At 44.8% G+C, this 25,525-nt stretch overlaps 1 protein-coding gene across 6 annotated transcripts in view; it reads right to left on the bottom strand.

Annotated features, from left to right (window-relative positions):
- Positions 1–3,012: 3,012 nt before the first annotated feature.
- DAP3 (death associated protein 3) overlaps positions 3,013–25,525 on the bottom strand; it is a 52,686-nt gene continuing 30,173 nt past the window's right edge. For 5 of the 6 annotated variants that reach the window (XM_032154295.2, XM_032154289.2, XM_032154290.2 and 2 more), the window contains 10 exons: positions 22,388–22,489; positions 18,503–18,611; positions 17,672–17,764; positions 15,957–16,087; positions 13,957–14,037; positions 13,713–13,871; positions 11,453–11,512; positions 10,851–10,940; positions 5,271–5,388; positions 3,013–3,858 (listed from right to left, as the gene is read on the bottom strand). In XM_032154295.2, the coding sequence (XP_032010186.1) occupies positions 3,773–3,858; positions 5,271–5,388; positions 10,851–10,940; positions 11,453–11,512; positions 13,713–13,871; positions 13,957–14,037; positions 15,957–16,087; positions 17,672–17,764; positions 18,503–18,611; positions 22,388–22,489 (1,029 nt within the window). In that variant the 3' untranslated portion in view covers positions 3,013–3,772. The remainder of the gene's footprint in view (positions 3,859–5,270; positions 5,389–10,850; positions 10,941–11,452; positions 11,513–13,712; positions 13,872–13,956; positions 14,038–15,956; positions 16,088–17,671; positions 17,765–18,502; positions 18,612–22,387; positions 22,490–25,525) is intronic. The other variant, XM_032154293.2, reaches the window with a different exon arrangement.

Here is a 25,525-nt window from a genome sequence, read left to right on the forward strand (position 1 = left end):
TCTGTCTTCCTGGGTTAAAGAAAAGGATAACTGTAGTTAGGCTATTAAAAATAAAGTATATTGGCCGGGCGCGGTGGCTCACGCCTGTAATCACAACACTTTGGGAGGCCGAGGCGGGTGGATCACGAGGTCAGGAGATCGAGACCACGGTGAAACCCCGTCTCTACTAAAAATACAAAAAATTAGCCGGGCGTGGTGGCGGGCGCCTGTAGTCCCAGCTACTCGGAGAGGCTGAGGCAGGAGAATGGCGTGAACCCGGGAGGCGGAGCTTGCAGTGAGCCGAGATTGAGCCACTGCACTCCAGCCTGGGCGACAGAGCGAGACTCCATCTCAAAAAAAAAAAAAATAAATAAATAAATAAATAAATAAAGTATATTATGTGAATGTAAAAGAACTTCTACCAAAAAAAATTGTTTGGGGATTCAATTTTTAAAAATACTTCCATTAGGACAAGTGTTAATCATGCTACTCAATCTTTTATATCCTTACTTTTTTTTTTTGAGACGGAGTCTCACACTGTCACCGGGCTGGAGTGCAGTGGTGCGATCTCGGCTCACTGCAGCCTCAGCCTCCCAAGTAGCTGGGATTACAGGTGCCCGCCACTATGCCCGGCTGATGCTTTTGTATTTACTAGAGACGGGGTTTCACTATATTACTCAGGCTGGTCTCAAACTCCTGACCTCAGGTGATCCACCTGCCTCGGCCTCCCAAAGTGCTGGCGTGCACCACCATACCCGGCCCTCTTTTGAATTTTTACTTGCAATTTTAGATTTGTCTCTTGAAGGTAGCATTGTGTTTGGGTGCATTAGGTCTTCCCAGAAACAGACGATAGGGTTATAGCCTGGCCAAAGTCATTCACGCCTATACGCCCAGAAATTTGGGAGGCTGAGACAGGTGGATCACTTGAGTCCAGGAGTTTGAGACCAGCCTGGGCAACATAGTGAGATCCCATCCTTATTAAAAAAAAAAAAATCAAAATTAGCCACGTGTGGTGGTGTGTGCCTGTAGTCCTAACCACTCATGGAGCTGAGGTGGGAGGATTGAGTCCAGAAGGTCGAGGCTGTAGTGTGGCCTTACACTCCAGCCTGGGTAACAGAGTGAGACCCTGTCTCAAAATAATACTAATAAAAACATAAACTTTAGGTCAGTTTCCCTTTTTTATTTCCTTTTTGTTTTTTGAGACAGGGTCTTACTCTGCAGCTGAGGATGAGCAGTGACATGATCACGGCTCACTGAAACCTCAACCTCTGGGGTTCAAGTGATCCTCCTGCCTCAGCCTCCCAAGTAGGTGGAACTACAGGCACACACCACCACCATACCTGGCTAATTTTTGTATTTGTTGTAGAGCCTAGGTTTCTCCATGTTGCCCAGGCTGGTCTCAAACTCCTAGGCTCAAGTGATCTGCCCACCTCGGCCTCCCAGGGTGCTGAGATTACAGGCATGGACCACCGTGCTTGGTCAGTTTTCCAGTTTTGCAAAAAACCTGCTGAAATTTTGATAATGATTGCATTGGATCTATAGGTCAATATGGGAATAACTGCCATCTTATTATTGAATACTCCAATCAATGAACATGGAGTATCTTTCCATTTAGTTAGATCTTTTAAATTATCATCAGGAATATGGTTTCTAGGCCGGATGCGGTGGCTCACGCCTGTAATCCCAGCACTTTGGGAGGCCGAGGCGGGCGGATCACGAGGTCAGGAGATCGAGACCATCCTGGCTAACATGGTGAAACCCCGTCTCTACTAAAAATACAAAAAATTAGCTGGGTGTGATGGCGGGTGCCTGTAGTCCCAACTACTCGGGAGGCTGAGGCAGGAGAATGGTGTGAACCCAGGAGGCGGAGCTTGCAGTGAGTCGAGATCGCGCCACTGCACTCCAGCTTGGGCGACAGGTTTCTAGTGTACATTTAGCAGTTATTTTGTTCAAGTTATTTATTTATTAGAGATTGGGTCTCACTCTTGAGGTTTTGCCATATTGCATCGCCTGGGAAACCAAGCTACATTCTGTCTCTACCGAACACTAAAAAATTAGCCAGGTGTGGTGGCACACACCTGGGTTCCCAAGTTACTTGGGAGGCTCAGGTAAAAGGACTGATTAAGCCCAGGAGTTGGGGCTGCAGTGAGCTGTGATCATGCCACTGCACTCCAGCCTGGGAGACAGGGCAAGACTGTCTCTTAAAAATATATAAATATAAATTAAAAATATATTTGTATATATAAAATATATAGAACATATATAATACATGTACATAATATATAGGACCCAATATTATGAGTAATATACTATATATTGTCATATACAATATATAATATACAACCTATTAGTATATTACTTTGATAACAACATATTACTATCAAAGTAAATATATTTTTAATATATATCAAAGTAACAACATATTAATAGTAATACTTATACATTATATATTATATATACATATAACAGACGTTATACATGATATAGATATCATATGTGTGTGTGTGTGTATATATATATATATATATTTTTTTTTTTTTTTTTTTTTTTGGAGACAGAGTCTCTATCACCCAGGCTGGAGTGCAATGGCATGATCTCGGCTCACTGCAACCTCTACCTCCTGAGTTCAAGCGATTCTCCTGCCTCAGCCTCCCAAGTAGATGGGATTAGAGGCATGTGCCACCACCCCCGGCTACTTTTTGTATTTTTTGTAGAGATGGGGTTTCACCATGTTGGCCAGGCTAATCTTAAACTCCTGACCTCAAGTGATCTGCCCGCCTCGGCCTCCCAAAGTGCGGGATTACATGCATGAGCCACCACGCCCGGCCATGTATATATTTATGTAGAATTCTATCTCTAGGATTTGGTAACAGAAATTCCTTTTAGAAAAGCACTGGGAGAAAGGGAAGATACCTGATTTTCCATTATTGTTATTCCTCATACCTATGTGGGATTCGTTCCAGGACCCCACTTCCCCCAGGTAGCAACATCCTTAGATGCTGAAGTCTGTCATGTAAAACAGTACAGTATACTTTTATTTATTTATTTATTTGTTTGTTTGTTTTGAGACGGAGTCTTGCTCTGTTGTCCAGGCTGGACTGCAGTGGTGCAATTTCGGCTCACTGCTACATCCGCCTCCCAAGTTGAAGCAATTCTCCTGTCTCGGCCTCCCGAGTAGCTTGGACTACAGGTGCATGCCACCGTGCCCAGCTAATTTTTGTATTTTTAGTAGAGACAGGTTTTCACCATGTTGCCCAGGCTGGTTGCAAACTCCTGAACTCAAGCAGTCTGCCACCTTGGGCTTCCAAAGTGCTGGGATTACAGGCATGAGCCACTGTGCCCAGCCAGCAGTGAATTTTGACATGCTGAATTCCATAAAGCTTCAACAGAACCACTGGAAATTTCTGTAGAATTGATCTCTTCTGACCTGCAACAAGAGGAATATCAGAGAAATGCAATTTGGCCAATCTAAAGACTCCTTCCATATTATTAATCTAACACAACACTTTAGAAAGATATTTTATTTTTTAGGAAAAGAGCCATAATTATCTTAAATGTGAAAAACCACATCCAATAAACTGATATAAAGTTTCAGGAACAATGGAATATCTTATTGTCACACATTCACAGTGAAACCCATTTTAATGCAGGTCCAGAGCCAACTGCAGTCCTGTCCAATCCCATAGGTACAAGGGCCTGGCTCCTCTTCCTGTGTACTGCCCCACTTCCTCATCTTACTGGGTCCAGCCTAAAGCAGATGTCCACTGTCTTCCTTATATGCTGTGATCGTGGCTTAGAGGTAGGCACAATGCCGCTCCAGCAGCGAGGGGTTCGCGTTACTTAAGAACAGCAGCTCTTTTTTCCCTTCTTCTGTAGGAGCTAAAATGGAGACAAACACAGGTAAGTGGCAGTTTCCTCCTGCTGCACTGTGTTCCCCAGAAAATCGTGTAGTCAGAGGCTACCATATCCAAATTACGTTCTGAGGTAATTATCATCTCCCAAGAGATCTTACTTCTAGACTCTCACCCCAACAAGCTACTGTTCTTTTGTATGCATTATTTCCTTTTCTGTGTCTACTCCTCCAATCCAGCATGGAGCTCTCCCTCCACTCCAAGAGTGTCTTCTGGACTTCAGGATTTTGTGACATCTCCCAACTCTTAGAAATCTGTCTATTGTGCGTCCCAACTTAACATGCTATAGTAAGTCTTACACTCTTCACTGTACTCCTTTAATAAGCTATTCCAAATAGTATTTTTTTTTTTTTTTTGCTTTTTTCAATAGAGATGGGGTCTTACTATATTGCCCGGCCTGGTCTCAAACTCCCGACATCAAGTGATCTTCCCACCTTGGCCTCCCAAAGTGCAGATTATAGGCGTTAGCCACCGCACCAGGCCTCCAATTACTATTAACTCTATTATCTAGTGATAGAGCAGCCTTAGCTTGTCTTCTATATCCCCTCTCATATTCAAAGGTGAGGTCAAGGGCAAATAAATGAACAGATGGAATGCTTTCAGTCAGAGTAGATGAAATATAGTGCTGAAAGTTAATTTCTGTACATATACTAGGACAGGTGTGGCAAAGATTTACTTAGGTGCTGGAGTAGCCCTCACACAGTATGAATTATTCTGTGGGTGTCCCAGCATAAGTCTCTCAAGTGAAGTCTGTTGAATGAATAAATTCAATAAGGAGAATGTGGCAGGAACCCAATTACCTGGAAACTCTGCCCAGTGGATGGCGTTGGCTTTGTTCCCTTATCATGGAAAATTTAGGGATAAAATCTCTTTTGTTTTTTGTTTGTTTTTTTTTTGTTTGTTTTTTTTTTTGAGACGGAGTCTCGCTCTGTCGCCCAGGCTGGAGTGCAGTGGCGCGCTCTCGGCTCACTGCAAGCTCCGCCTCCCGGGTTCACGCCATTCTCCTGCCTCAGCCTCTCCGAGTAGCTGGGACTACAGGCGCCCGCCACTACGCCCGGCTAATTTTTTTGTATTTTTAGTAGAGACGGGGTTTCACCATGGTCTCGATCTCCCGGCCTCGTGATCCGCCCGCCTCGGCCTCCCAAAGTGCTGGGATTACAAGCGTGAGCCACCGCGCCCGGCCAAAATCTCTTTTGTAAATTAAACCTTAACCACCTCCCACCCACCTTTCTGTACCATTTATCAGCCAGAAAGAAGTCAAGATAAAGGATAAAGTACAAATTAGAGGCTGTTGTTAAGGGAAGAAGAGATCAAGGCTCTGACTGAGTGGGATTCTACTGTGATCACAAAGCCCTGATAGGAAAAAACTAAATGATGGACCTTTCTCATGTTGAAGCCAGTTGTTTTCCAAATAATACTGAATACAACTTTCAAATTCCTTTGGGTTATAGTTGGAAACCAGGATGGGAATAAAGGGATCCAGGGCATCAAATCCTTCCTGGTGAAGAAAAAGGATCAGGAAACATATTAGTTAAGGGACAAAGCACCAGACAGACAAACTCTGCTTAAGCACTTTGAAGGCAAGGTTTTTGTTTTTCTTCTATGTAACTCTGCTTCTCATTCTCTGGCAACATTGCCTGATACAGGACTCCACATATGGTGGCTGGCTACTCGTGCTCTACCTGGCCACAAATACTATATATTAAAAAGAGGTGGCTGGGCACAGTGACTCACGCCTGTAATCCCAGCACCTTGGGAGGCTGAGATGGGCGTATTGCTTGAGCCCAGGAATTCCAGATGAGCCTGAGCCATGTGGTAAAACCCAGTCTCGACAGAAAATACAAAAATTAGCCAGGATTGGTGCTGCATGCCTCTAGCCCCAGGTACTCGGGAGGCTGAGGATTGCTTGAGACCGGGAGGTTGAGATTGCAGTGAGCTGCGATTGCTCCACTACACATACTGTCACAGTATGGGTGACAGAGTAAGACCATGTCTACACACACACACACAGAAAAAGGCAATGCTTGAGGAGGCAGATGCTACTTGTGTGAATACACACACACACACACACACACACACATACATATTATGTGTATGTATTTTGGACAGTTCTGACTTTTGAAACAAAGTTAATGTTTCATATTTTCAAAGGAATATGGTGGCTCATGCTGGTAATCCCAGCACTTTGGGTGGCCAAGGAGGGCAGATTGCCTGAGGTCAGGAGTTCGAGCCCAGCCTGGCCAACATGGTGAAGATACTAAAAACACAAAATTACTGTCTCTACTAAAAATACAAAAGTTAGCCGGGCACGGTGGCTCATGCCTGTAATCCCAGCACTTTGGGAGGCTCAGGTGGGCAGATCACAAGGTCAGGAGTTCAAGACCTGCCTGGCCAATATGGTGAAACCCCATCTCTACTAAATTACAAAAATTAGCCGGGCGTGGTGGCATGCACCTGTCGTCCTAGCTACTCGGGAGGCTGAGGCACAAGAATTGCTTAAACTCAGGAGGTGGATGTTGCAGTGAGCCGAGATTAAGCCACTGCACTCCAGCCTGGTGACAGAGCAAGACTCCATCTCAAAAAAAAAAAAAGCTAGGCGTGGTGATGCATGCCTGTAATCCCAGCTACTTGGGAGGCTGAGGCATGAGAATCACTTGAACCTGGGAGGTGGAGGTTGCAGTGAGCCGAGATTGCACCACTGCACTCCAGCCTGGGTGACAGAGCAAGACTTCATCTCAAATAAAATAAAATAAAAAATAAAAATAATGGGAAAAATACTCTAGATGGAAACAAATGAAGCAATCAAACTGTATTTCTTTTTTTTTTTATTTTCTTGAGACTGAGTTTTGCTCCTGTTGCCCAGGCTAGAGTGCAATGGCGTGATCTCGGCTCACTGCAACCTCTGCCTCCTGGGTTCAAGCAATTCTCCTGTCTCAGCCTCACGAGTAGCTGGCATTACATGCCTGCGCCACCATGCCCAGCTAATTTTTTGTATTTTTAGTAGAGACAGGATTTCAACATGTTGGCCAGGCTGGTCTTGAACTCCTGACCTCAGGTGATCCACCCACCCTGGCCTCCCAAAGTGCAGGGATTATAAGTGTGAGCCACTGCGCCCGGCCCAAGGAACTTGTTTTTTTCTTTCTTTTTCACTGTCGCCCAGGCTGGAGTGCATTGGCACATCTCAGCTCACTGCAACCTCTGCCTCCCAGGGTCAAGCGATTCTCCTACCTCAGCCTCCAGAGTGTCTGAGTGTCTTTTTGGTAGAGACGGGGTTTCACCATGTTGCCCAGGCTGGTCTAGATCTCCTGACCTCGTGATCTGCCCGCCTGGGCCTCCCAAAGTGCTGGGATTATAGGCGTGAGCCACCGCGCCCGGCCTGAGAGCTATCAAATCTGAAACTACTTTTCATATATTCTAGTATTGAGCTAATAAGTAAATATAATATGGCTACTGGCAGCAGATTTCTCATTATTTTAGATTAGAGTTACAGATATGGAAAGGGTATAATGACTGCTGTGATGCTAGCATGGAATTGGCTACCAGTAGGAACTCATAGTTTTTTAATATGATTAGAAAAACAAACGCAGATGTGTGTGAATGTGTATAAACATGTATATGCATATGGTTCACACATATACATACATACATGTATGTACGTACATCTATTTATGAACTTTGCTGTGAGGGCCTAGGAGAAAGGACACCTCAGTAGCAGTGAGTATACCTAGGACTCAGGCCTTGGTTGCTAAATACCAGTCTCCTCTAAAATAAGCCAACGCTCTTTGGAGAAATGGAGATTCCAGGGCCGGGCATGGGAAGTATAAGAGGGGTCTGGAACATATTTTTATGACAGAAAATGAAGTGGTCAAAGAATGATAGGAGCTGGATATGGTGGCTCACGCCAGTAATCCCAGCACTTTAGGAGGCCGAGGTGGGAGGATTGCTTGAGGCTAGCAGTTCAAGACCACCCTAGGCAACAACATAGTTAAGACAATGCCTGTAAAAAAAAAAAAGGAAAGAAAAGAAAAAGACAACATTCAGTGTTGGGTGTGGTGGCATGTGCTCAAGGCTACAGTGAGCTATGATGGTGCTACTGCACTACAACCTGGGTGACAGAGACCCTGTCTCCAAAAAAATAATGATGGGGACATGTTAAAAGGATATAGAAGTTACCTTGAAGGAGCTTTTTTTCCTGTTGGACAGGGCCGCACTCTATTGCCCAGGCTGGAGTACACTGGCAAAATCAGGGCCCACTACAGCCTTGACCTCCTGGGCTCAAGCGATCCTCCCACCTCAGTTTCCAGAGTAGCTGTGACTACAGGTGAATGCCACCATGCCCAGCTAGTTTTAAAATTTTTTTTGTAGAGATGGAGTCTCACTTTGTTGCCCAGGCTGGTCTCAAACTCCTGAGCTCAAGGGATCCTTCTGCCTTGGCCTCCCAAAGTGCTGTGATTACAGCTGTGAGCTACCACGCCTGGCCATGAAGGAATTGTTTTTTTGTTTTTTGTTTTTCTTGAGACAGAGTCTTGCTTTGTGGCTGAGGCTAGAGTGTAATGGCGCAATCTTGGTTCACTGCAACCTCCGCCTCCTGGGTTCAACTGATTCTTCTGCCTCAGCCTCCAGAGTAACTGGGACTACAGGCGCGCACCACCACACCCGGCTAATTTTTATATTGTTAGTAGAGACAGGATTTCACTATATTGGCCAGGCTGGTCTTGAACTCCTGACCTCGTGATCTGCCTGCCTCGGCCTCCCAGAATGCTGGGATTACAGGCGTGAGCCACCACACCCGGCCAGTGAAGGAATTTTTAATGGCCAAATCTAAGATGATTTGAGCACCAAAATAAAAAGTGATGGTAATGATTTAGATTCTATTAAATAAAAATCCACAAGTCCATACCAGGTGCGGAGGCTCCATTCCAGGTATAACTAAAGTAACAGATACTAAAACCAGTAGGTGGAAGTTTGAGAAGTAACAGGATCTTTACCTAGTCTCAAAGTATATCTCTACAACATACATATTAATTCCAAAGCAAAATAATAACTTTACTGGGCCGGGCGCGGTGGCTCACGCCTGTAATCCCAGCACTTTGGGAGGCCGAGACAGGCGGATCACGAGGTCAGGAGATCGAGACCTTCCTGGCTAACACGGTGAAACCCTGTCTCTACTAAAAATACAAAAAATTAGCTGGGTGCGGTGGCAGGTGCCTGTAGTCCCAGCTACTCGGGAGGCTGAGGCAGGAGAATGGCGTGAACTCGGGAGGCGGAGGTTGCAGTGAGCCGAGGTCGCACCACTGCACTCCAGCCTGGGCGACGGAGCGAGACTCCGTCTCAAAAAAAAAAAATAAATAAATAAATAAAAATAATAATAATAATAACTTTACTGAAGAGAAACCAGATGGACAACACCTCAGCTAACAGTTCCAAAATCATTACCAGTAATGGCAGAAAGAGATTTCGTGTGCCTCCTGATAGGATGCACTCACTCAGACATGTCATCACTTCTAACATCACTTCTATTCAGGAGGAAACCTCAGACAACCCCAAAAGTGACCTACAAAATAGCTGGCATGCACATGCCAAAAACATAAAGATTAAGATTTCAAATGACAAAGACTGACAGACTGTCACAGATTAGAGACCAAAGAGACATGACAACTTTTTCTTTTTTTTGAGATGGAGTCTCGCTCTGTCACCCACACTGTAGTGCAGTGGCGCAATCTCGGCTCACTGCAACCTCCACCTCCCGGGTTCAAGCGATTCTCCTACCTCGGCCTCCTAAGTAGCTGGGATTACAGGCACGTGCCACCACGCCCGGCTAATTTTTTGTATTTTTAGTAGAGATGGGGTTTCACTATGTTAGCCAGGATGGTCTCGATCTCCTGACCTCATGAGCCGCCTGCCTGGGCCTCCCAAAGTGCTGGGATTACAGGCATGAGCCACCGCACCCGGCCAGAGACATGACAACTTAATATAACACATTATCTGGGATTTACTTTTCTATAAAAGATACTGGGATAACTGGCTACATCAGAATAAATTCCACCAATTAGGTAAAACTATGATATCAATGTCAATTTTCTGACTTTGATAATTATGCTCAGGGTATATTAGAGTATCTTTGTTTTTAGGAATGAGACATTATTTGGAGACAAAGAAGCATCAAGGCCGGGCGCCGTGGCTCACGCCTATAATCCTAGCACTTTGGGAGGCTGAGGTAGGCAGATCACTTGAGGTCAGGAGTTTGAAACCAGCCTGGGCAACATGGTGAAACCTCATCTCTACTAAAAATACAAAAAATTAGCCGGGCGTGGTGGTGGATGCCTGTAATCCCAGCTACTTAGGAGGCTTAGACAGGAGAATCACTTGAACCCAGGAGGCAGAGGTTGCAGTGAGCCGAGATCGCGCCATTGCATTCCAGCCTGGGTGACAGAGCAAGACTCCGTCTCAAAAAAAATAAAAGAAAAACTCTGGAGAAAGACAGATGGATAAAGCAATGATGATCAAGTTAATATTTTAGGAATCCAGGGGAGGGCATACAGGAATATGATTTTTCTCTAAGTCTGAAATTATGTCAAAATAAATAGATTAATAAAAATATTTTTCTGGCCGGGCACGGTGGCTCAAGCCTGTAATCCCGGCACTTTGGTAGGCCGAGGCGGGCGGATCACGACGTCAGGAGATCGAGACCATCCTGGCTAACACGGTGAAACCCCATCTCTACTAAAAATACAAAAAATTAGCCGGGCGTGGTTGCAGGCACCTATAGTCCCAGCTACTCGGGAGGCTGAGGCAGGAGAATGGCGTGAATCCGGGAGGCAGAGCTTGCAGTGAACCAAGATCGTGCCACTGCACTCCAGCCTGGGGGACAGAGCAAGACTCCGTCTCAAAAAAAAAAAAATTTTTTTTCTTTAGACAGGATAACAATCTAAGTAGAAACAAATTTTCCTTTGACTTGACCTTTCCCAGCAACTCCTGGGGCAGATAGGCTTTCCGGGGCTTAAAGAGAGACCCAGTCTGGCTCAAAGTCGACACAATGGCGCCTCCATGCTGAAAGAAAAGAGAAAAGGCTGAACTGGAAAAAGTTAAAAAGGATGGAAAACTGCATTAATCATCTGTAGATGTTTTTTTTCTTTCTTGGGCATGCAGTGTTAGAAAAGTGTGGTCTAGCACAGTTAAATGGCAACTAAATTGGTTATTCCAGATTTGGCTCTGACAATAAACTGCTACCTGATTTTAAATTTACCATGACATATTTGTGGGTCTCAAACTCTTTTCCAAAGACGGTAAGGAGATACAAAAACACTTTAAATGTCTGCAAGCAAAATAAAATTAGGCCAATATTTAAATAAAATGGTTTTGAATAAACTTACTTTGGAAAGATTATAAACCATATATACAGAGAGATTTTAATTCAGACTTTATTTCTAACTTGGTACAGATACAGGAGTTAAGTAAGACATAATAACTTACTGTCCATAAAATTAGAGACTGTAAAGTATTAGCAATGAAAATGAAAATACATTTCTTTCTGAAATGTGTGAGGTATCATATGCACTTACCCAATCATTTTTCATCATTTTCCTCAAGTTGTGAACAAGCGCTAATTCCTCTGGGGCAATCTGCATATTGGACAGAAAGAGAGAAGAGATCATCACGTGCCTTTCCTAGATGTTCTCCTGAAACAACTGACAACAATTTTTTTTTTTTTTTTTTTGACGGAATCTCGCTCTGTTGCCCAGACTGGAGTGCAGTGGTGCAATTTGGGCTCACTGCAACCTCCACCTCCTGGGTTCAAGGGATTCCCCTGCCTCAGCATCCTGAGTAGCTGGGACTATAGGCGCGCGCCACCAGCGCCTAACTTTTTGTATTTTTAGTAGAGACAGGGTTTCACCGTGTTAGCCAGGACGGTCTCAAACTCCTCACCTTGTGATCCGCCCGCCTCGGCCTCCCAAAGTGCTGGGATTACAAGCATGAGCCACTGCGCCCGGCAACAATTTTTTTAAAACCCTCAACTAAGACATAATTGTATACCTGAAGGTACTCCCTCTAGGATAAGCCACATAGCCTCTGGCCCTAGAACTGCCATGCCTCTGGAGATTAACAGTAACTGAGAAAAACACCCACTGCCCCAAACCAGCCCCATTTTGATGCTTCTGATCTCCTCTGCTTAGACCATCTGGCCTCATTTTGAAAAAAGAATCAAAAGACAGAAAAAAATTAAGAAAGAAAGAAAACATAGCTTCTGCTGTCATTCTCTTTCCACAACATACTCCCTTCGTTTTCAATGAATAGTGGAACTCTTGGCATTACCTCCTCCTCTGATTCCATTTTACTGTTTATCTTTTTTTTTTTTTTTTTTTTTTGAGACGAGAGTCTCATTCTGTTGCCCAGCCTGGAATGCAGTGGCACGATCTCCACTCATTGCAGCCTCTGCCTCTTGGGCTCAAGCCATCCTCCCATCTCAGCCTTCCAAGTAGCTGGAGCGACATACAGGTGCAAACCACCATGCCCAGCTAGTTTTTTATATTTTTTGTAGAGATGGGGTTTCACTGTGCTGCCCAGGCTGATCTCAAACTCCAAACTCCTGGACTCAAGCAAACCACCCATCTTGGCCTCCTAAAAGTGCTGGGATTACAGGCATCAGCCACCACACCAGGCCTTGCTGTTTATCTTCACATATATATATGAATATATATGTGTATCTATATACACATATGAATATGTATATATACATATATGAATGTATATGTATATATACACATATGAATATGTATATATGAATGTATATGTATACATATATGAATGTATATGTGAATGTGTACACATATATACATGTATATATACATATATGATTATACATACATATATGAATACTATATATACATATATGAATATATATGTATATTCATATATAATGAATACATATATGTATTCATTATACATAATGAATATGAATATATACAAATATATGTGTGTATATACATATATTAATACATATGTGTGTATATACATATATGAATACATGTGTGTATATATACATATATATGAATATACGTGTGTATATATACATATATATGAATATATATATATGGTTGGTTTTTTTTTGAGACAGAGTTTCGCTCTTGTTGCCCAGGCTGGAGTGCAGTGGTGCGATCTTGGCTCACGGCAACCTCCGCCTCCCAGGTTCAAGCGATTCTCCTGCCTCAGCCTCCCGAGTAGCTGGGATTACAGGTATGTGCCACCATGCCCAGCTAATTTTGTATTTTTAGTAGAGATGGGTTTCTCCATGTTGGTCAGGCTGGTCTCAAACTCCAAGCTCAGGTGATCTGCCCGCCTCAGCCTCCCCAAGCGCTGGGATTACAGGCATGAGCCACTGCACCCAGCCATATATATATTTTTTAAGAGACGGGATTTCACTCTGTCACTCAGGTTGGTGTGCAGTGTTGCAATCATGCCACACTACAACCTTGAACTCCAGGGCTCAAGTGATCCTCTGGCCTCAGCCTTCCAGTAGCGGTGACTAAAGGTGTGTACCACCATGCTGGCTACTGGCTAATTTCTTATTTTTTTAGAGGCAAGGGCCTTGCTATAGTGCCCATCCTAGTCTTGAACTCCTGGCCTCAAGCGATCCTCCCACCTCAGCCTCCTGGGCCACTGGGATGACAGGTGTGAGCCACTGCACCCAGCTCTTTACTGTTTATCTTCAAATATTCCTAGGGCAAGAAAACATATTGTATGGTCTACAAGACTAAGACCCACCCTCCACACTGATGGAACCAGAAATCAGAGAAACAAGATAGAGACACCCAGTTTTCCTACCGGGCTTTTATCTTCTCTTTTCAGAGTAGTTCTTCCCCAAAGAGCATTGATTCCATCCACGGCCACTAGGAGGTGAAAAATACCCAAAGAACTTTGCCTCTTTAGCTCTTTCAGCACAATTCCAACTGCATCTGTGGCGTTCCTCACCCGTGTTATGCCCTATTGGGAGAGACAGTGGATTGTGGTGCTACCAGAGGTCTTCTCTTGTTATTGCATGTTACACATTCAGTGTTTTTTCTTATACCTGTTCAACCACTTCTCCCAGAGGACTCCCTTTCTCAGTGCTTTCTCTCTTATTCCAGACATACTTCTCTTGAACTTTTATCTAAAAGCAAGCAAAGAAAATAAAAACCAAAAAAAGGCTACTTGGCCTAAGGGTGAAACCATCCCTTGAAAAGGTTGGAGGCTAAGGTTAACAGGAGTTCATTTTAATCTATTGTTCAGGTTCTGTAAGAGACCTCAACGTAGAAGTGAATGCTTTCATTTTTTTTTTTTTTTTTTTTTGAGACAGCATCTCGTTCTGTAACCCAGGCTGAAGTGCACTGGCACAATCTCAGCTCACTGCAATATCCACCTCCCAGGTTCAAGCGATTCTCTTGCCTCAGCCTCCCAAGTAGCTGGGATTTCAGGCGTGTGCCACCACGCCTGGCTAATTTTTGTATTTTTAGTAGAGATGGGGTTTCGCCATGTTGGCCAGGCTGGTCTAGAATTCCTGACCTCGGGTGATCTGCCCACCTTGGCCTCCCAAAATGCTGCGATTACATGTCTAAGCCACCACGCCTGACCTCTTTTTTCTTTTCTTTTTTTTTTTTTTTTTTTTACGGAGTCTCGCTCTGTCACCCAGGCTGGAGTGCAGTGGCGCAATCTTGGCTCACTGCAAGCTCTGCCTCCCGGGTTCACGCCATTCTCCTGCCTCAGCCTCTCCGAGTAGCTGGGACTACAGGCGCCCGCCACCACGCCCGGCTAATTTTTTTGTATTTTTTTTAGTAAAGACGGGGTTTCACTGTGGTCTCGATCTCCTGACCTCGTGATCCGCCCGCCTCGGCCTCCCAAAGTGCTGGGATTACAAGCGTGAGCCACCGCGCCCGGCCCTTTTTTCTTTTTTTTTGAGAACATATCTCGCTCTGTCACCCAGGCTGGAGTACAATGGCACTATCTCGGCTCACTGCAACCTCTGATTCCCAGGTTCAAGAGATTCCCCTGCCTCAGCCTCCTGAATAGATGGGCCTACAGGTGTGCACCACCACGCCTGGCTAATTTTTGTATTTTTAGTAGAGATGGGGTTTCACCATGTTGGCCAGGCTCATCTCGAACTCCTGACCTCAGGTGATCCGCCTGCCTTGGCCTCCCAAAGTGCTGACATTACAGATGTGAGCTCCTGTGCCTGACCAAAGTGAATGTTTTCTCATCCATTTCTGCTTGGAGCCTTGAAGAAACATACATAAGGGATTCTGATGAAAATGTCCAGAATGAGACTCTGGTATCTGCATTTTTTTTTTTTTTTTTTTTGTGGCTGTGTTTGGGGGTGTTGCCCAGGCTGGAGTGCAGTGGCGCGATCTCGGCTCACTGCAAGCTCCGCCTCCCGGGTTCACGCCATTCTCCTGCCTCAGCCTCTCCAAGTAGCTGGGACTACAGGCGCCCGCCACCACGCCCGGCTAATTTTTTGTATTTTTAGTAGAGACGGGGTTTCACCGTGTTAGCCAGGATGGTCTCGATCTCCTGACCTCGTGATCCGCCCGCCTCGGCCTCCCAAAGTGCTGGGATTACAGGCTTGAGCCACCGCGCCCGGCCTGGTATCTGCATTTTTAACAAGCTCTTAGGTGACTCTGCTTTATATCCAGAGTTGAAGGCCCCTAGTCTAGACAGGGTATCCAAGAATCACCAGTGTAAAGAAGAATTTTTCCAATACATTTCTGGTTCCCTAAAAATATCTTGTCTGGAGAAAATCATGTAGTTGGAAATGTGCTTGCGAGGGACTGGAGGCTGTACCTTGAAAAGTCAATGAATCAACTGGATTTCACTTTGCTACCCACAAAATGGGAACAACTTACTGTTGCCTATTTATTTCACATGAATAAATGAGTTTCAAGTTATGAGTCCACTGTGGGCAAAATGTATAAAAGAAATTAAAAATGATACAGTTATTCCAACTCCAGTATCAGTTCTCCATAGTCTATTGGTACTCAGGGCACAAAGAATCCATAAAAGGACTACCTAGCACTCAACTTCTGGGAGTCTAGTCACCTGGTTCAGGAAGTGCTCATTTGTAGTTTTGAAATTCTTCAGCCAGGTTGAAGCCTCTAAAGGTTGATCAAAACGCTGTTTGTTGTAGCTGGACTGCAGAAGATCCCGACAATTTTTCACCCAAAGATGAGCTTTAAAAAAAAGAGGCAGAAGAAAACAAGCCAGGCAGAAACTGTATTCGACTCAAAATATTCTATGCCTCTTTTAAGTTATGGGAAATGACTTTAGTTTCTCATATATATTTCTTTTCTTTTTTTTTTGAGACAGGGTCTTGCTCTGTCACCCAGGCTAGAAGGCAGGATGTGATCACAGTTCACTGTAACCTTGAACTCCTAGGCTCAGGCAATCATCCTGCCTCAGCCTCTCAAAGTGCTGTTGAACCACTGTGCCTGGCCTTGTCAGGTCCATCTTAGACTAAACATTATCATTAGAATCAATAGATAAAACATACCAACTGTATTAAATATCACTTCTGCTTACTGGCAGGTTTGAAAGGTAAGTCAGAAAATGTGGATGTCACATAAGCAGGGTTGTTTAAAAAAGAAAGAAAATGTGGATGCACACAACACTGAACAAAAAAGAGAAAAATGCAAGTTTTGACAATCCATACTGACGACTCTAGAATGCTGATAAATGGTAAAAGGCTCTATGGGTACTCAGGACTGTTAACAGATGGCAAAACAAAACAAAACAAAACAAAACTCCATGGTGACCTCTAAGGCAGAGTTTTATGCCCATGGGTATTAAGTATCAAAAGAAGGACTGCTTAGCATCAAAAGGCTTCAGGAAGCTTTTAGCCGAATTTCCTTTTGTCACACTGACTTCACCTTGTAATCTGCTTGGCAGTGATACCATGAAGAAATCATGATGGATGAGCTCAGACTGCTCTACATCTGGAGCAAAGGCTTTTCTTCTTCTTCTTCTTTTTTTTTTTTTTTTGAGACAGGGTCTTGCTTTGTTGTCCACGCTAGAGTGCAGTGGTGCGATCACAGCTCACTGCAGCCTCCTCCTGGGCTCTAAGCAATATTCCGGCCTCAGCCTCCCAAAGTGCTGGGATTATAGGTTTGAGCCATCGTGACTGGCAAAGGCTTTTCCTTTAGCTATCAGATCCCTGTTAGGAAATTAAAGCTGAGGCCCGGCGCAGTGGCTCACGCCTGTAATCCCAGCACTTTGGGAGGCTGAGGCAGGTGGATCACCTGAAGTCAGGAGTTCGAGACCAGCCTGGCCAACATGGTGAAACCCCGCCTCTACTAAAAATACAAAAAAAATAAGCCAGGCATGGTGGCGGGTGCCTGTAGTCCCAGCTACTCGGGAGGCTGAGGCAGAAGAATGGCGTGAACCCAGGAGGCGGAGCTTGCAGTGAGCTGAGATCGTGCCACTGCACTCCAGCCTGGGTGACAGAGCAAGACTCTGTCTCAAAAAAAAAAAAAAAAGAAAGAAAGAAAGAAAGAAAGAAAAATTAGCTGGGTGTGGTGGTGTGGTGGGCGCCTGTAATCCCAGCTACTTGGGAGGCTGAGGCAGAAGAATCTCTTGAACCTGGGAGGCAGAGGTTGCAGTGACCTGAGATTGCACCACTACACTCCAGACTGGCCGACAAGAGTGAAACTCCATCTCAAAAAAAAAAAAAAAAAGGAAAGAAAATTAAAGTTGCAAGGCTACCACAGTAACAGGATAACTAAACCTAACAGGCAGAAGAAACAACAGGAAGGTCTTACCATCTGGAATATGTAGTATCAGCCAGTGCTGTTTTGCACAGAAATGAATAACATGGCAAAGACTGAGGGTTTTTCCTGTTCCCTTCTCTCCATCTAAAGTACATGTTGTTAAAGAAAACATGACTAGAAGGATCACTTGTACTGTGAACAGTAGTTATGCTTTGTTTTGTTTTTTTTGAGACGGGGTTGGAGTGCAGTGGCTTGATATCAGCTCACAGCAACCTCCGCTTCCCGGGTTCAAGCGATTCTCCTGCCTCAGCTTCCCAAGTAGCTGGGATTACAAGTGCACGCTACCACATCCGGCTAATTTTTTGCATTTTTAGTAAATGCGGGGTTTTGCCATGTTGGCCAGGCAGGTCTTGAACTCCTGACTCCAGGTGATACGCCTGCCTTGGCTTCCCAAACTCCTGGGATTATAGGTGTGAGCTACCGTGCCCGGCCTCAACAGTACTTTTTTTCTTTTTTTTTTTTTTGAGACGGAGTCTCGCTCTGTCGCCCAGGCTGGAGTGCAGTGGCGCAGTCTCGGCTCACTGCAAGCTCCACCTCCCGGGTTCATGCCATTCTCCTGCCTCAGCCTCTCCGAGTAGCTGGGACTACAGGCGCCCGCCACCACGCCCGGCTAATTTTTTGTATTTTTAGTAGAGACGGGGTTTCACCATGGTCTCGATCTCCTGACCTCGTGATCCGCCCGCCTCAGCCTCCCAAAGTGCTGGGATTACAAGCGTGAGCCACTGTGCCCGGCCAACAGTACTTTTTTTCATTTCTTCTTTTGCCTTATTTGAGGGGAGAAAGCATTGGTTCATGAGGGTCCAAGCAGGCAGGAAAGGATACACAGAAGATATCGTACAGCTGGATAAGCAAAATTGGTGTTTTTCAGGTAATGTAGAAGTTCTAGGGCTGGTTTCCTTACCATCAGGCAAGCTTCACTGAATGTCTTCACCTGATAAAATAGGAAAGAAGGAAAGAGTGGGTGGGGTGTGGAAGGAGTGGGTGGGGTGTGGTATACTCTGCCTAAAGTGGCAACCAAGACCATCAGATTGCATGCCTCTAATTTATTCAGTTAGGAGAAGCTGGGTTGGTACTGAGTTTGAAAATCTATCCATATAACTTAGCTAAAAACTGAAATACATTATTCTGCAATAAGTAACATGATAGTCAGCTTTTGATTATTCCTGTTACTGAATCATATATTCTATCTCAGCTGAAATCTATAAATAATTGATATATCTCATAACAAAATTATGTATACCACTTAGGGCCACTGTAAATATGGAAAGCATATAGAAAAATGCTTAAAATTTCTAACACAAGTTAATAATTCAATAAACATTAACTCTTTAATTTTTTTTTCTTTTTTTTTTTGAGACGGAGTTTCACTCTTTTTGCCCAGGCTGGAGTACAATGGCACAATCTCGGCTCACCACAACCTCTGCCTCCCAGTTCAAGTGATTCTCCCACCTCAGCCTCCCGAGTAGCTGGGATTATAGGCACCCACCACCATGCCCGGCTATTTTGTATTTTTAGTACAGAAGGAGTTTCTCCATGTTGGTCAGGCTGGTCTCAAACTCCCGACCTCAGGTGATACCCTCGCCTCGGCCTCCCACAGTGCAGGGATTACAAGCGTGAGCCACTGCGCCCGGCCTAAAATTTATTTTTAGTTAATTTTTTTTTTTTTTTTTGAGATGGAGTCTCACTCTGTCACCCAGGCTAGAGTGCAGTGGCGTGATCTCGGCTCACTGCAACCTCCGCCTCTGGGGTTCAAACAATTCTCCTGCCTCAGCCTCCTCAGTAGCTGGGATTACAGGTGCCACCACCATGCCAGGCTGATTTTTGTAATTTTAGTAGAGACAGGCTTTCACCATGTTGGTCAGGCTGGTCTCGAACTCCTGACCTCATGATCCACCCGCCTCAGCCTCCCAAGGTGCTGGAATTATAGGCGTGAGCCACCGCACCTGGTCTAATAACCATTTAGACTTTTTTCTCTAGAACTAAATACATGGCGGCTCAGGAGCAGGTGTGACCAGCTGCCTCACAACTCTAAGGCCATCCATACCTCATACCTCCAGCATACTAACCTTTCAGAGTTTATGTGTTCATTCCCCTTTTGCTATCAGAATACTTTGGTGGGAAATTTGGGAAGCACTAATGTGTGTGAAACTGATTTGCAAAGAAAATATTAAAATATGTCTACTAATAAGTATATCTAACAAATACTCTTTGTAAGTGTAACTAAAATAGTGTTAATTTTTTATTTTTTTTGAGACAGAGTCTCGCTCTGTCACACAGGCTGGAGTGCAGTGACACGATCTCAGCTCACTGCAACCTCCGTCTCCCAGGTTCAAGCGATTCTCCTGCTTCAGCCTCACAAGTAGCTGTGACTACAGGTGTGTGCCACCATGCCCAGCTAATTTTTGTATTTTTAGTAGAGATGGAGTTTCACCATGTTGGCCAGGCTCATCTTGAACTCCTGGCCTTAAGTAATCTGCCCACCTCGGCTTCCCAAAGTGCTGGAATTACAGGCATGAGCCACTGTACCCAGCCAGTGTTGATATTTTTAAAAGAAATCCTAACAAAACAATTGAATTGGTGTAGGATTTGACAGGCAATTTCAAACTTAATGGAAGGTTCAATGTTCAAAAAAACGTGATAAAGGTATTAAAACAAATGTCGGCTGGGCATGGTGGCTCACGCCTGTAATCCCAGCACTTTGGGAGGCCAAGGCAGGTGGGTCACCTGAGGTTAGGAGTTGGAGACCAGCCTGGCCAATATGGCAAATCCCCATGTCTACTAAAAATATAAAAATTAGCCAGGCGTGGTGGCGAGCACCTGTAATCCCAGCTTCTTGGGAGGCTGAGGCAGGAGAATCACTTGAACCCAGGAGGTGGAGGTTGCACTGAGCTGAGATTGCATCACTGCATTCCAGCCTGGGCGACAAAAGTGAAACTCTGTTTCAAAAAAAAAAAGTCACATCAGGGCTGGGAGCTGTGGCTCACACCTGTAATCCCAGCACTTTGAGATGCCAAGACAGGAGGATCGCTTGAGCCCAGGAGGTCAGAGATATAGAGTGTTCTGTGGTCACGCCACTGTACTCCAGCCTGGTTGTCAGAGTGGGACCCTGTCTCTATAATTAAAATAATAATAATAAAATAAAGTCATCTACCCTGGGCACACTGTCCGTGAGTTAGGTCTGCTCCAAAAGGAGCAGTATTTAAAAAAAAAAAAAGTCATATTAGGCAGTATGACAATGCTAATATCCACAAACAATGGTGAGGAAGTAGGCCTTCATGTAAATGAAAATTATGAGAAGAATGTGTAAGTTCTTCCAGAGCATTGTTGGTTAAGCCAGTGTGAAAACAACTTCAAATAGTTAGTTGAAGATAGAACCTCACAACCCTGAAGCTAAATAAACATTGTACTGTGAATGTCTTGGAACAGTTTAAAGTGCCACTGCAGATGATTTCTTCTGGTTGTGTCCCATTTCCAATCTTAACAACAACAAAATTTTTTTTAATTAAAATTGTTTTTTGGAGACAGGGTCTCACTCTGTTGTCCGAGTTGGAGTGCCATGGAGTGCCAGTGAGCTATGATGCTCACTGCGGCCTGAACTCCTGGGCTCAAGCCATCCTCCTGCCTCAGCCTCTTAAGTAACTACCACACAGGACTAAATGTTTTTCTTTTTTTTTTGAGTGAGCAGCAGCAAGATTTATTGCGAAGAGCAAAAGAACAAAGCTTCCACAGTATGGAAGGGGACCCAAGCGGGTTGCCCGTGTTTTTCTTTTCTAAATAAAGATACAGTCTCATTATATTGCCCAGCTGGTCTTGAACTCCTGCGCTCAAACAATCCTCCCACCTTCACCTCCCAAAGTGCTGAGACTACAGGCATAAACTACCTTGCCTGGCCTGTTATACCTTATTTTATTTTATGCTTGAGATAAGGTCTTGCTCTGTTGCCCAGGCTGGGGTACAGTGGTGCAATCACGGCTCACTGAAGCCCTCACCTCCTGAGCTTAAGCGATCGTCCAACCTCAGCCACCTGAGTAGCTGTGACTACAGGTGTGCATCGTGCCCAGCTAATTTTTTATTTTTAATTTTTGTAGAGACAGGTCTCTCTATGTTGCCCAGACTGGTCTCGAACTCTTGGGCCCAAGTGATCCTTCCACCTTGGCCTCCCAAAGTGCAGCTGGGATTACAGGCGTGAGCCATAGCGCCCGGCCTGTTATGCCCTTATTATTCATCTAATTTCCCGAAATAAACCACACTAAAGAAATGAGATCCTCTGGCTCGCATGCTAAAACTCACCTGCACAGGCAAGTTTGATAACATTTTCATAAAATCCACAAGAGAATAAAAACCAATGCATCTAATCAAAATATCGCTTCTATTTAGCTCAGGAGTGTATTATGATTTTGCTTTTGTGCAGCATATTAACTATTTTCATGATATTTTGCCAAGGCAAATTTTAAGTTCATTTAAAACAATTATTTGATGCTGAAATTACTGGAATCTTCTTAGGCTATACAAGGAGGAAAACATCAATATTGTTTAAACATGAGCCTAAAGTAATTGTACTAGTCACAAAAGGTAATCAACAGATGAATTTCTGATTTTCAGATTAAATTTCATCTTTTTAAATTTTCTTCTCATTTAGCCCCACCCCTTTGCTAGCAGCAGCTTGTATTCTGGGCTCCCTCCAGTTCCATTCCCTGTCTTGAGCACCTGCATCACAAAGCGAGGAGGAAGGCCATGGGGAAATAAAGTCTTCAAATCCTGGGGGGAGATGTTGTAGTGCTGACCTTCATGCTGATCCCCATGCTTGGCCTAGGAAATAAGAGTGCAAACAGGTATAATGGTGACAAAGTGACCAAGACTTTCTTTTTTGTCTTATCTATGTGTGTGTATATATGTATGTGTGTGTGTATATATATATATATATATATATATATTTTTTTTTTTTTTTTTTAAGATGGAGTTTTACTTTTGTCACCCAGGCAGGAGTGCAATGGCGCGATCTTAGCTCACTGCAACCTCCGCCTCCCGGGTACAAGCAATTCTCCTGCCTCAGCCTCCCAGTAGCTGGCATTACAATGTGCCACCGCACCCGGCTAATTTTTGTATTTTTAGTAGAGACGGGGTTTCACCATGTTGGCCAGGCTGGTCTTAAACTCCTGACCTCAGGTGATCTGCCTGCCTCAGCCTCCCAAAATGCTGCGATTACAGGGTGAGCCATCTTGCCCAGCCTTGTCTTCTTCTTTTTTTTTTGAGACGGAGTCTCACTCTGTCACCCAGGCTGGAGTGCAGTGGTGTAATCTTGGCTCACTGCAACCCCTGCCTCCCAGGTTCAAGCGATTCTCCTGCCTCAGCCTCCCGAGCATCTGGGACTACAGGCACGCGCCACCACACCCAGCTAATTTTTGTATTTTTAGTAGAGATGGGATTTCACCATGTTGACCAGGATGGTCTTGATCCCTTGACCTCGTGATCCGCTCACCTCGACCTCCCAAAGTGCTGGGATTACAGGTGTGAGCCATAGCGCCTAGCCCAGCCTTGTCTTCTTATCTGTGACCAAGACTTTGAAAATTGGTAGGGCCTGCTATTCACTCATGTCTTTATGTGTTTTATTTTTTTTTGAGATGGAGTTTCACTCTTGTTGCCCAAGCCGAAGTGCAATGGCGTGATCTTGGCTCACCACAACCTCCGCCACCAGGTTCAACCAATTCTCCTGCCTCGGCCTCCCAAGTAGCTAGATCACAAGCATGTGCCACCACGCCTGGCTAATTTTGTATTTTTAGTAGAGACAGGGTTTCTCTATGTCAGACAGGCTGGTCTTGAACTCCCGACCTCAAGTGATCCGCCTGCCTCAGCTTCCCAAAGTGCTGGGGTTAGAGGCCTGAGCCACCGCACCCGGCCTTTATGTCTTTTTTTTTTTTTTTTTTTTTGAGACAAGGTCTTGCTCGGTTTACCAGGCTGGAATACGGTGGTGCAATCACGGCTCACTGAGGCCTCCAATTCCCAGGCTCAAGAGATCCTCCCACCTCAGCCTCACGAGTAGCTGGGACCACAGGTGTGCACCACTACACCTGGCTAATTTTTTTACCTTTTTGGTAGAGATGAGGTCTTGCTATGTTGCCCAGGTTGGTCTTGAACTCCTGAGCTCAAGTGATCCTCCCACTTTGGCCTCTCAGTGTTGGGATTACAGGCGTGAGCCACTGCGCCTGGACCACTCATCTCTTAAAGCTGGAAAAGATATCTCCCATTGTTTTGAGAAAGCCTGTTGCCCAGACTGGAGTGCAGTGGCCTGATCTCAGCTGACTATAGCCTTGACCTCCTGGGCTCAAGTGATCCTTGTACCTAAACCTCTCCAGTAGCTGGGACTACAGGTGCATGCCACTATGTACTGCTAATTGAAAAACTTCTGGCCGAGTGCAGTGGCTCATGCCTGTCATCCCAGCACTATGGGAGGCCAAGGCGGGTGGATCATGAGGTCAGGAGTTCAAGACCAGCCTGGCCAAGAGGGTGAAAGCCCATCTGTACAAAAAATACAAAAAATTAGCCAGGCACGGTGGCAGGCACCTGTAATCCCAGCTATTCGGGAGGCTGAGGCAGAGAACTGCCTGAACCCAGGAGGCGGAGGATGCAGTGAGCCAAGATCACGCCACTGCACTCCAGCCTGGGTGACACAGCAAGGCTCCGTCTAAAAAAAAGAAAAAGAAAAAGAGAAAGAAAATTGTTTTGGCTGGGCGCAGTGGCTCATGCCTGTAATCCCAGCACTTTAGGAGGCCAAGGTGAGCGGATTGCCTGAGGTCAGGAATTCAAGACCAGCCTGGCCAACATGGTAAAACCCCATCTGTACTAAAATTACAAAGCTTAGCCAGGCATGGTGGTGGATGCCTGTAATCACAGCTACTTGGGAGGCTGAGACAGGAAAATCACTTAAACCCAGGAGGTGGAGGTTGCAGTGAGACGAGACTGCACCATTGCACTCCAGCCTGTGCAAGAAGAGTGAAACTCTGTCTCAAAAAAAAAAAAAATTGTTTTAGAGTTAAGGTCTTGCTATGTTGCCTAGGCTAGTCTAGAACTCCTAAGCTCAAGTGATCCTCCCACCTAGGCCTCCCAAAGTGCTGGGATTACAGGCATAAGCTACTGTGCCCAGCCTCATTTATCTTAGCCAAGAATGCTGGTTGCTGTCCCCAAACCCAGTATGTATATAAAAGTGGTGGCCCAAATAACGAAGCCAATTGCTCATCAAAGTAAACTGTAGATGTAGGGGTAGCAAAGACAATTCTTGCCATCTGGATACTTGTGTGCTGTGTATAGAGATACTCCAGTCATGTGACAAGATCATCTGCATGCTGCTGTTTCCCAGAGGAATTGGCAGATAAAAGGACTACAGAGAAAGCTGAAAGACACTTCAGTGGCTTGATTCATTTATTCTACTTCATTTTGTGTTTGTGAAAATAGGTGAATGGTATATATATATCTATCTATCTATCTATCTATCTATCTATCTATCTATGTTTTTTTTTTTTTGAGACGGAGTCTCACACCTGTCGCCCAGGCTGGAGTGCAGTGGCGCGATCTCAGCTCACTGCAAGCTCCACCTCCCAGGTTCATACCATTCTCTTGCCTCAGCCTCCCGAGTAGCTGGGACTACAGGCACCCGCCACCATGCTCAACTAATTTTTTTTTTTGTATTTTTAGTAGAGATGGGGTTTCACTGTGTTAGCCAGGATGGTCTCAGTCTCCTGACCTCGTGATCCGCCTGCCTTGGCCTCCCAAAATGCTGGGATTACAGGCATGAGCCACTTCGCCCAGCCATATATATATACTTTTTAAGACAGAGTCTTGCTGTCTTGC

This window comes from Hylobates moloch, unplaced genomic scaffold, assembly GCF_009828535.3.
Source record: "Hylobates moloch isolate HMO894 unplaced genomic scaffold, HMol_V3 SCAFFOLD_5, whole genome shotgun sequence".
NCBI classification, from domain to species: domain Eukaryota; kingdom Metazoa; phylum Chordata; class Mammalia; order Primates; family Hylobatidae; genus Hylobates; species Hylobates moloch.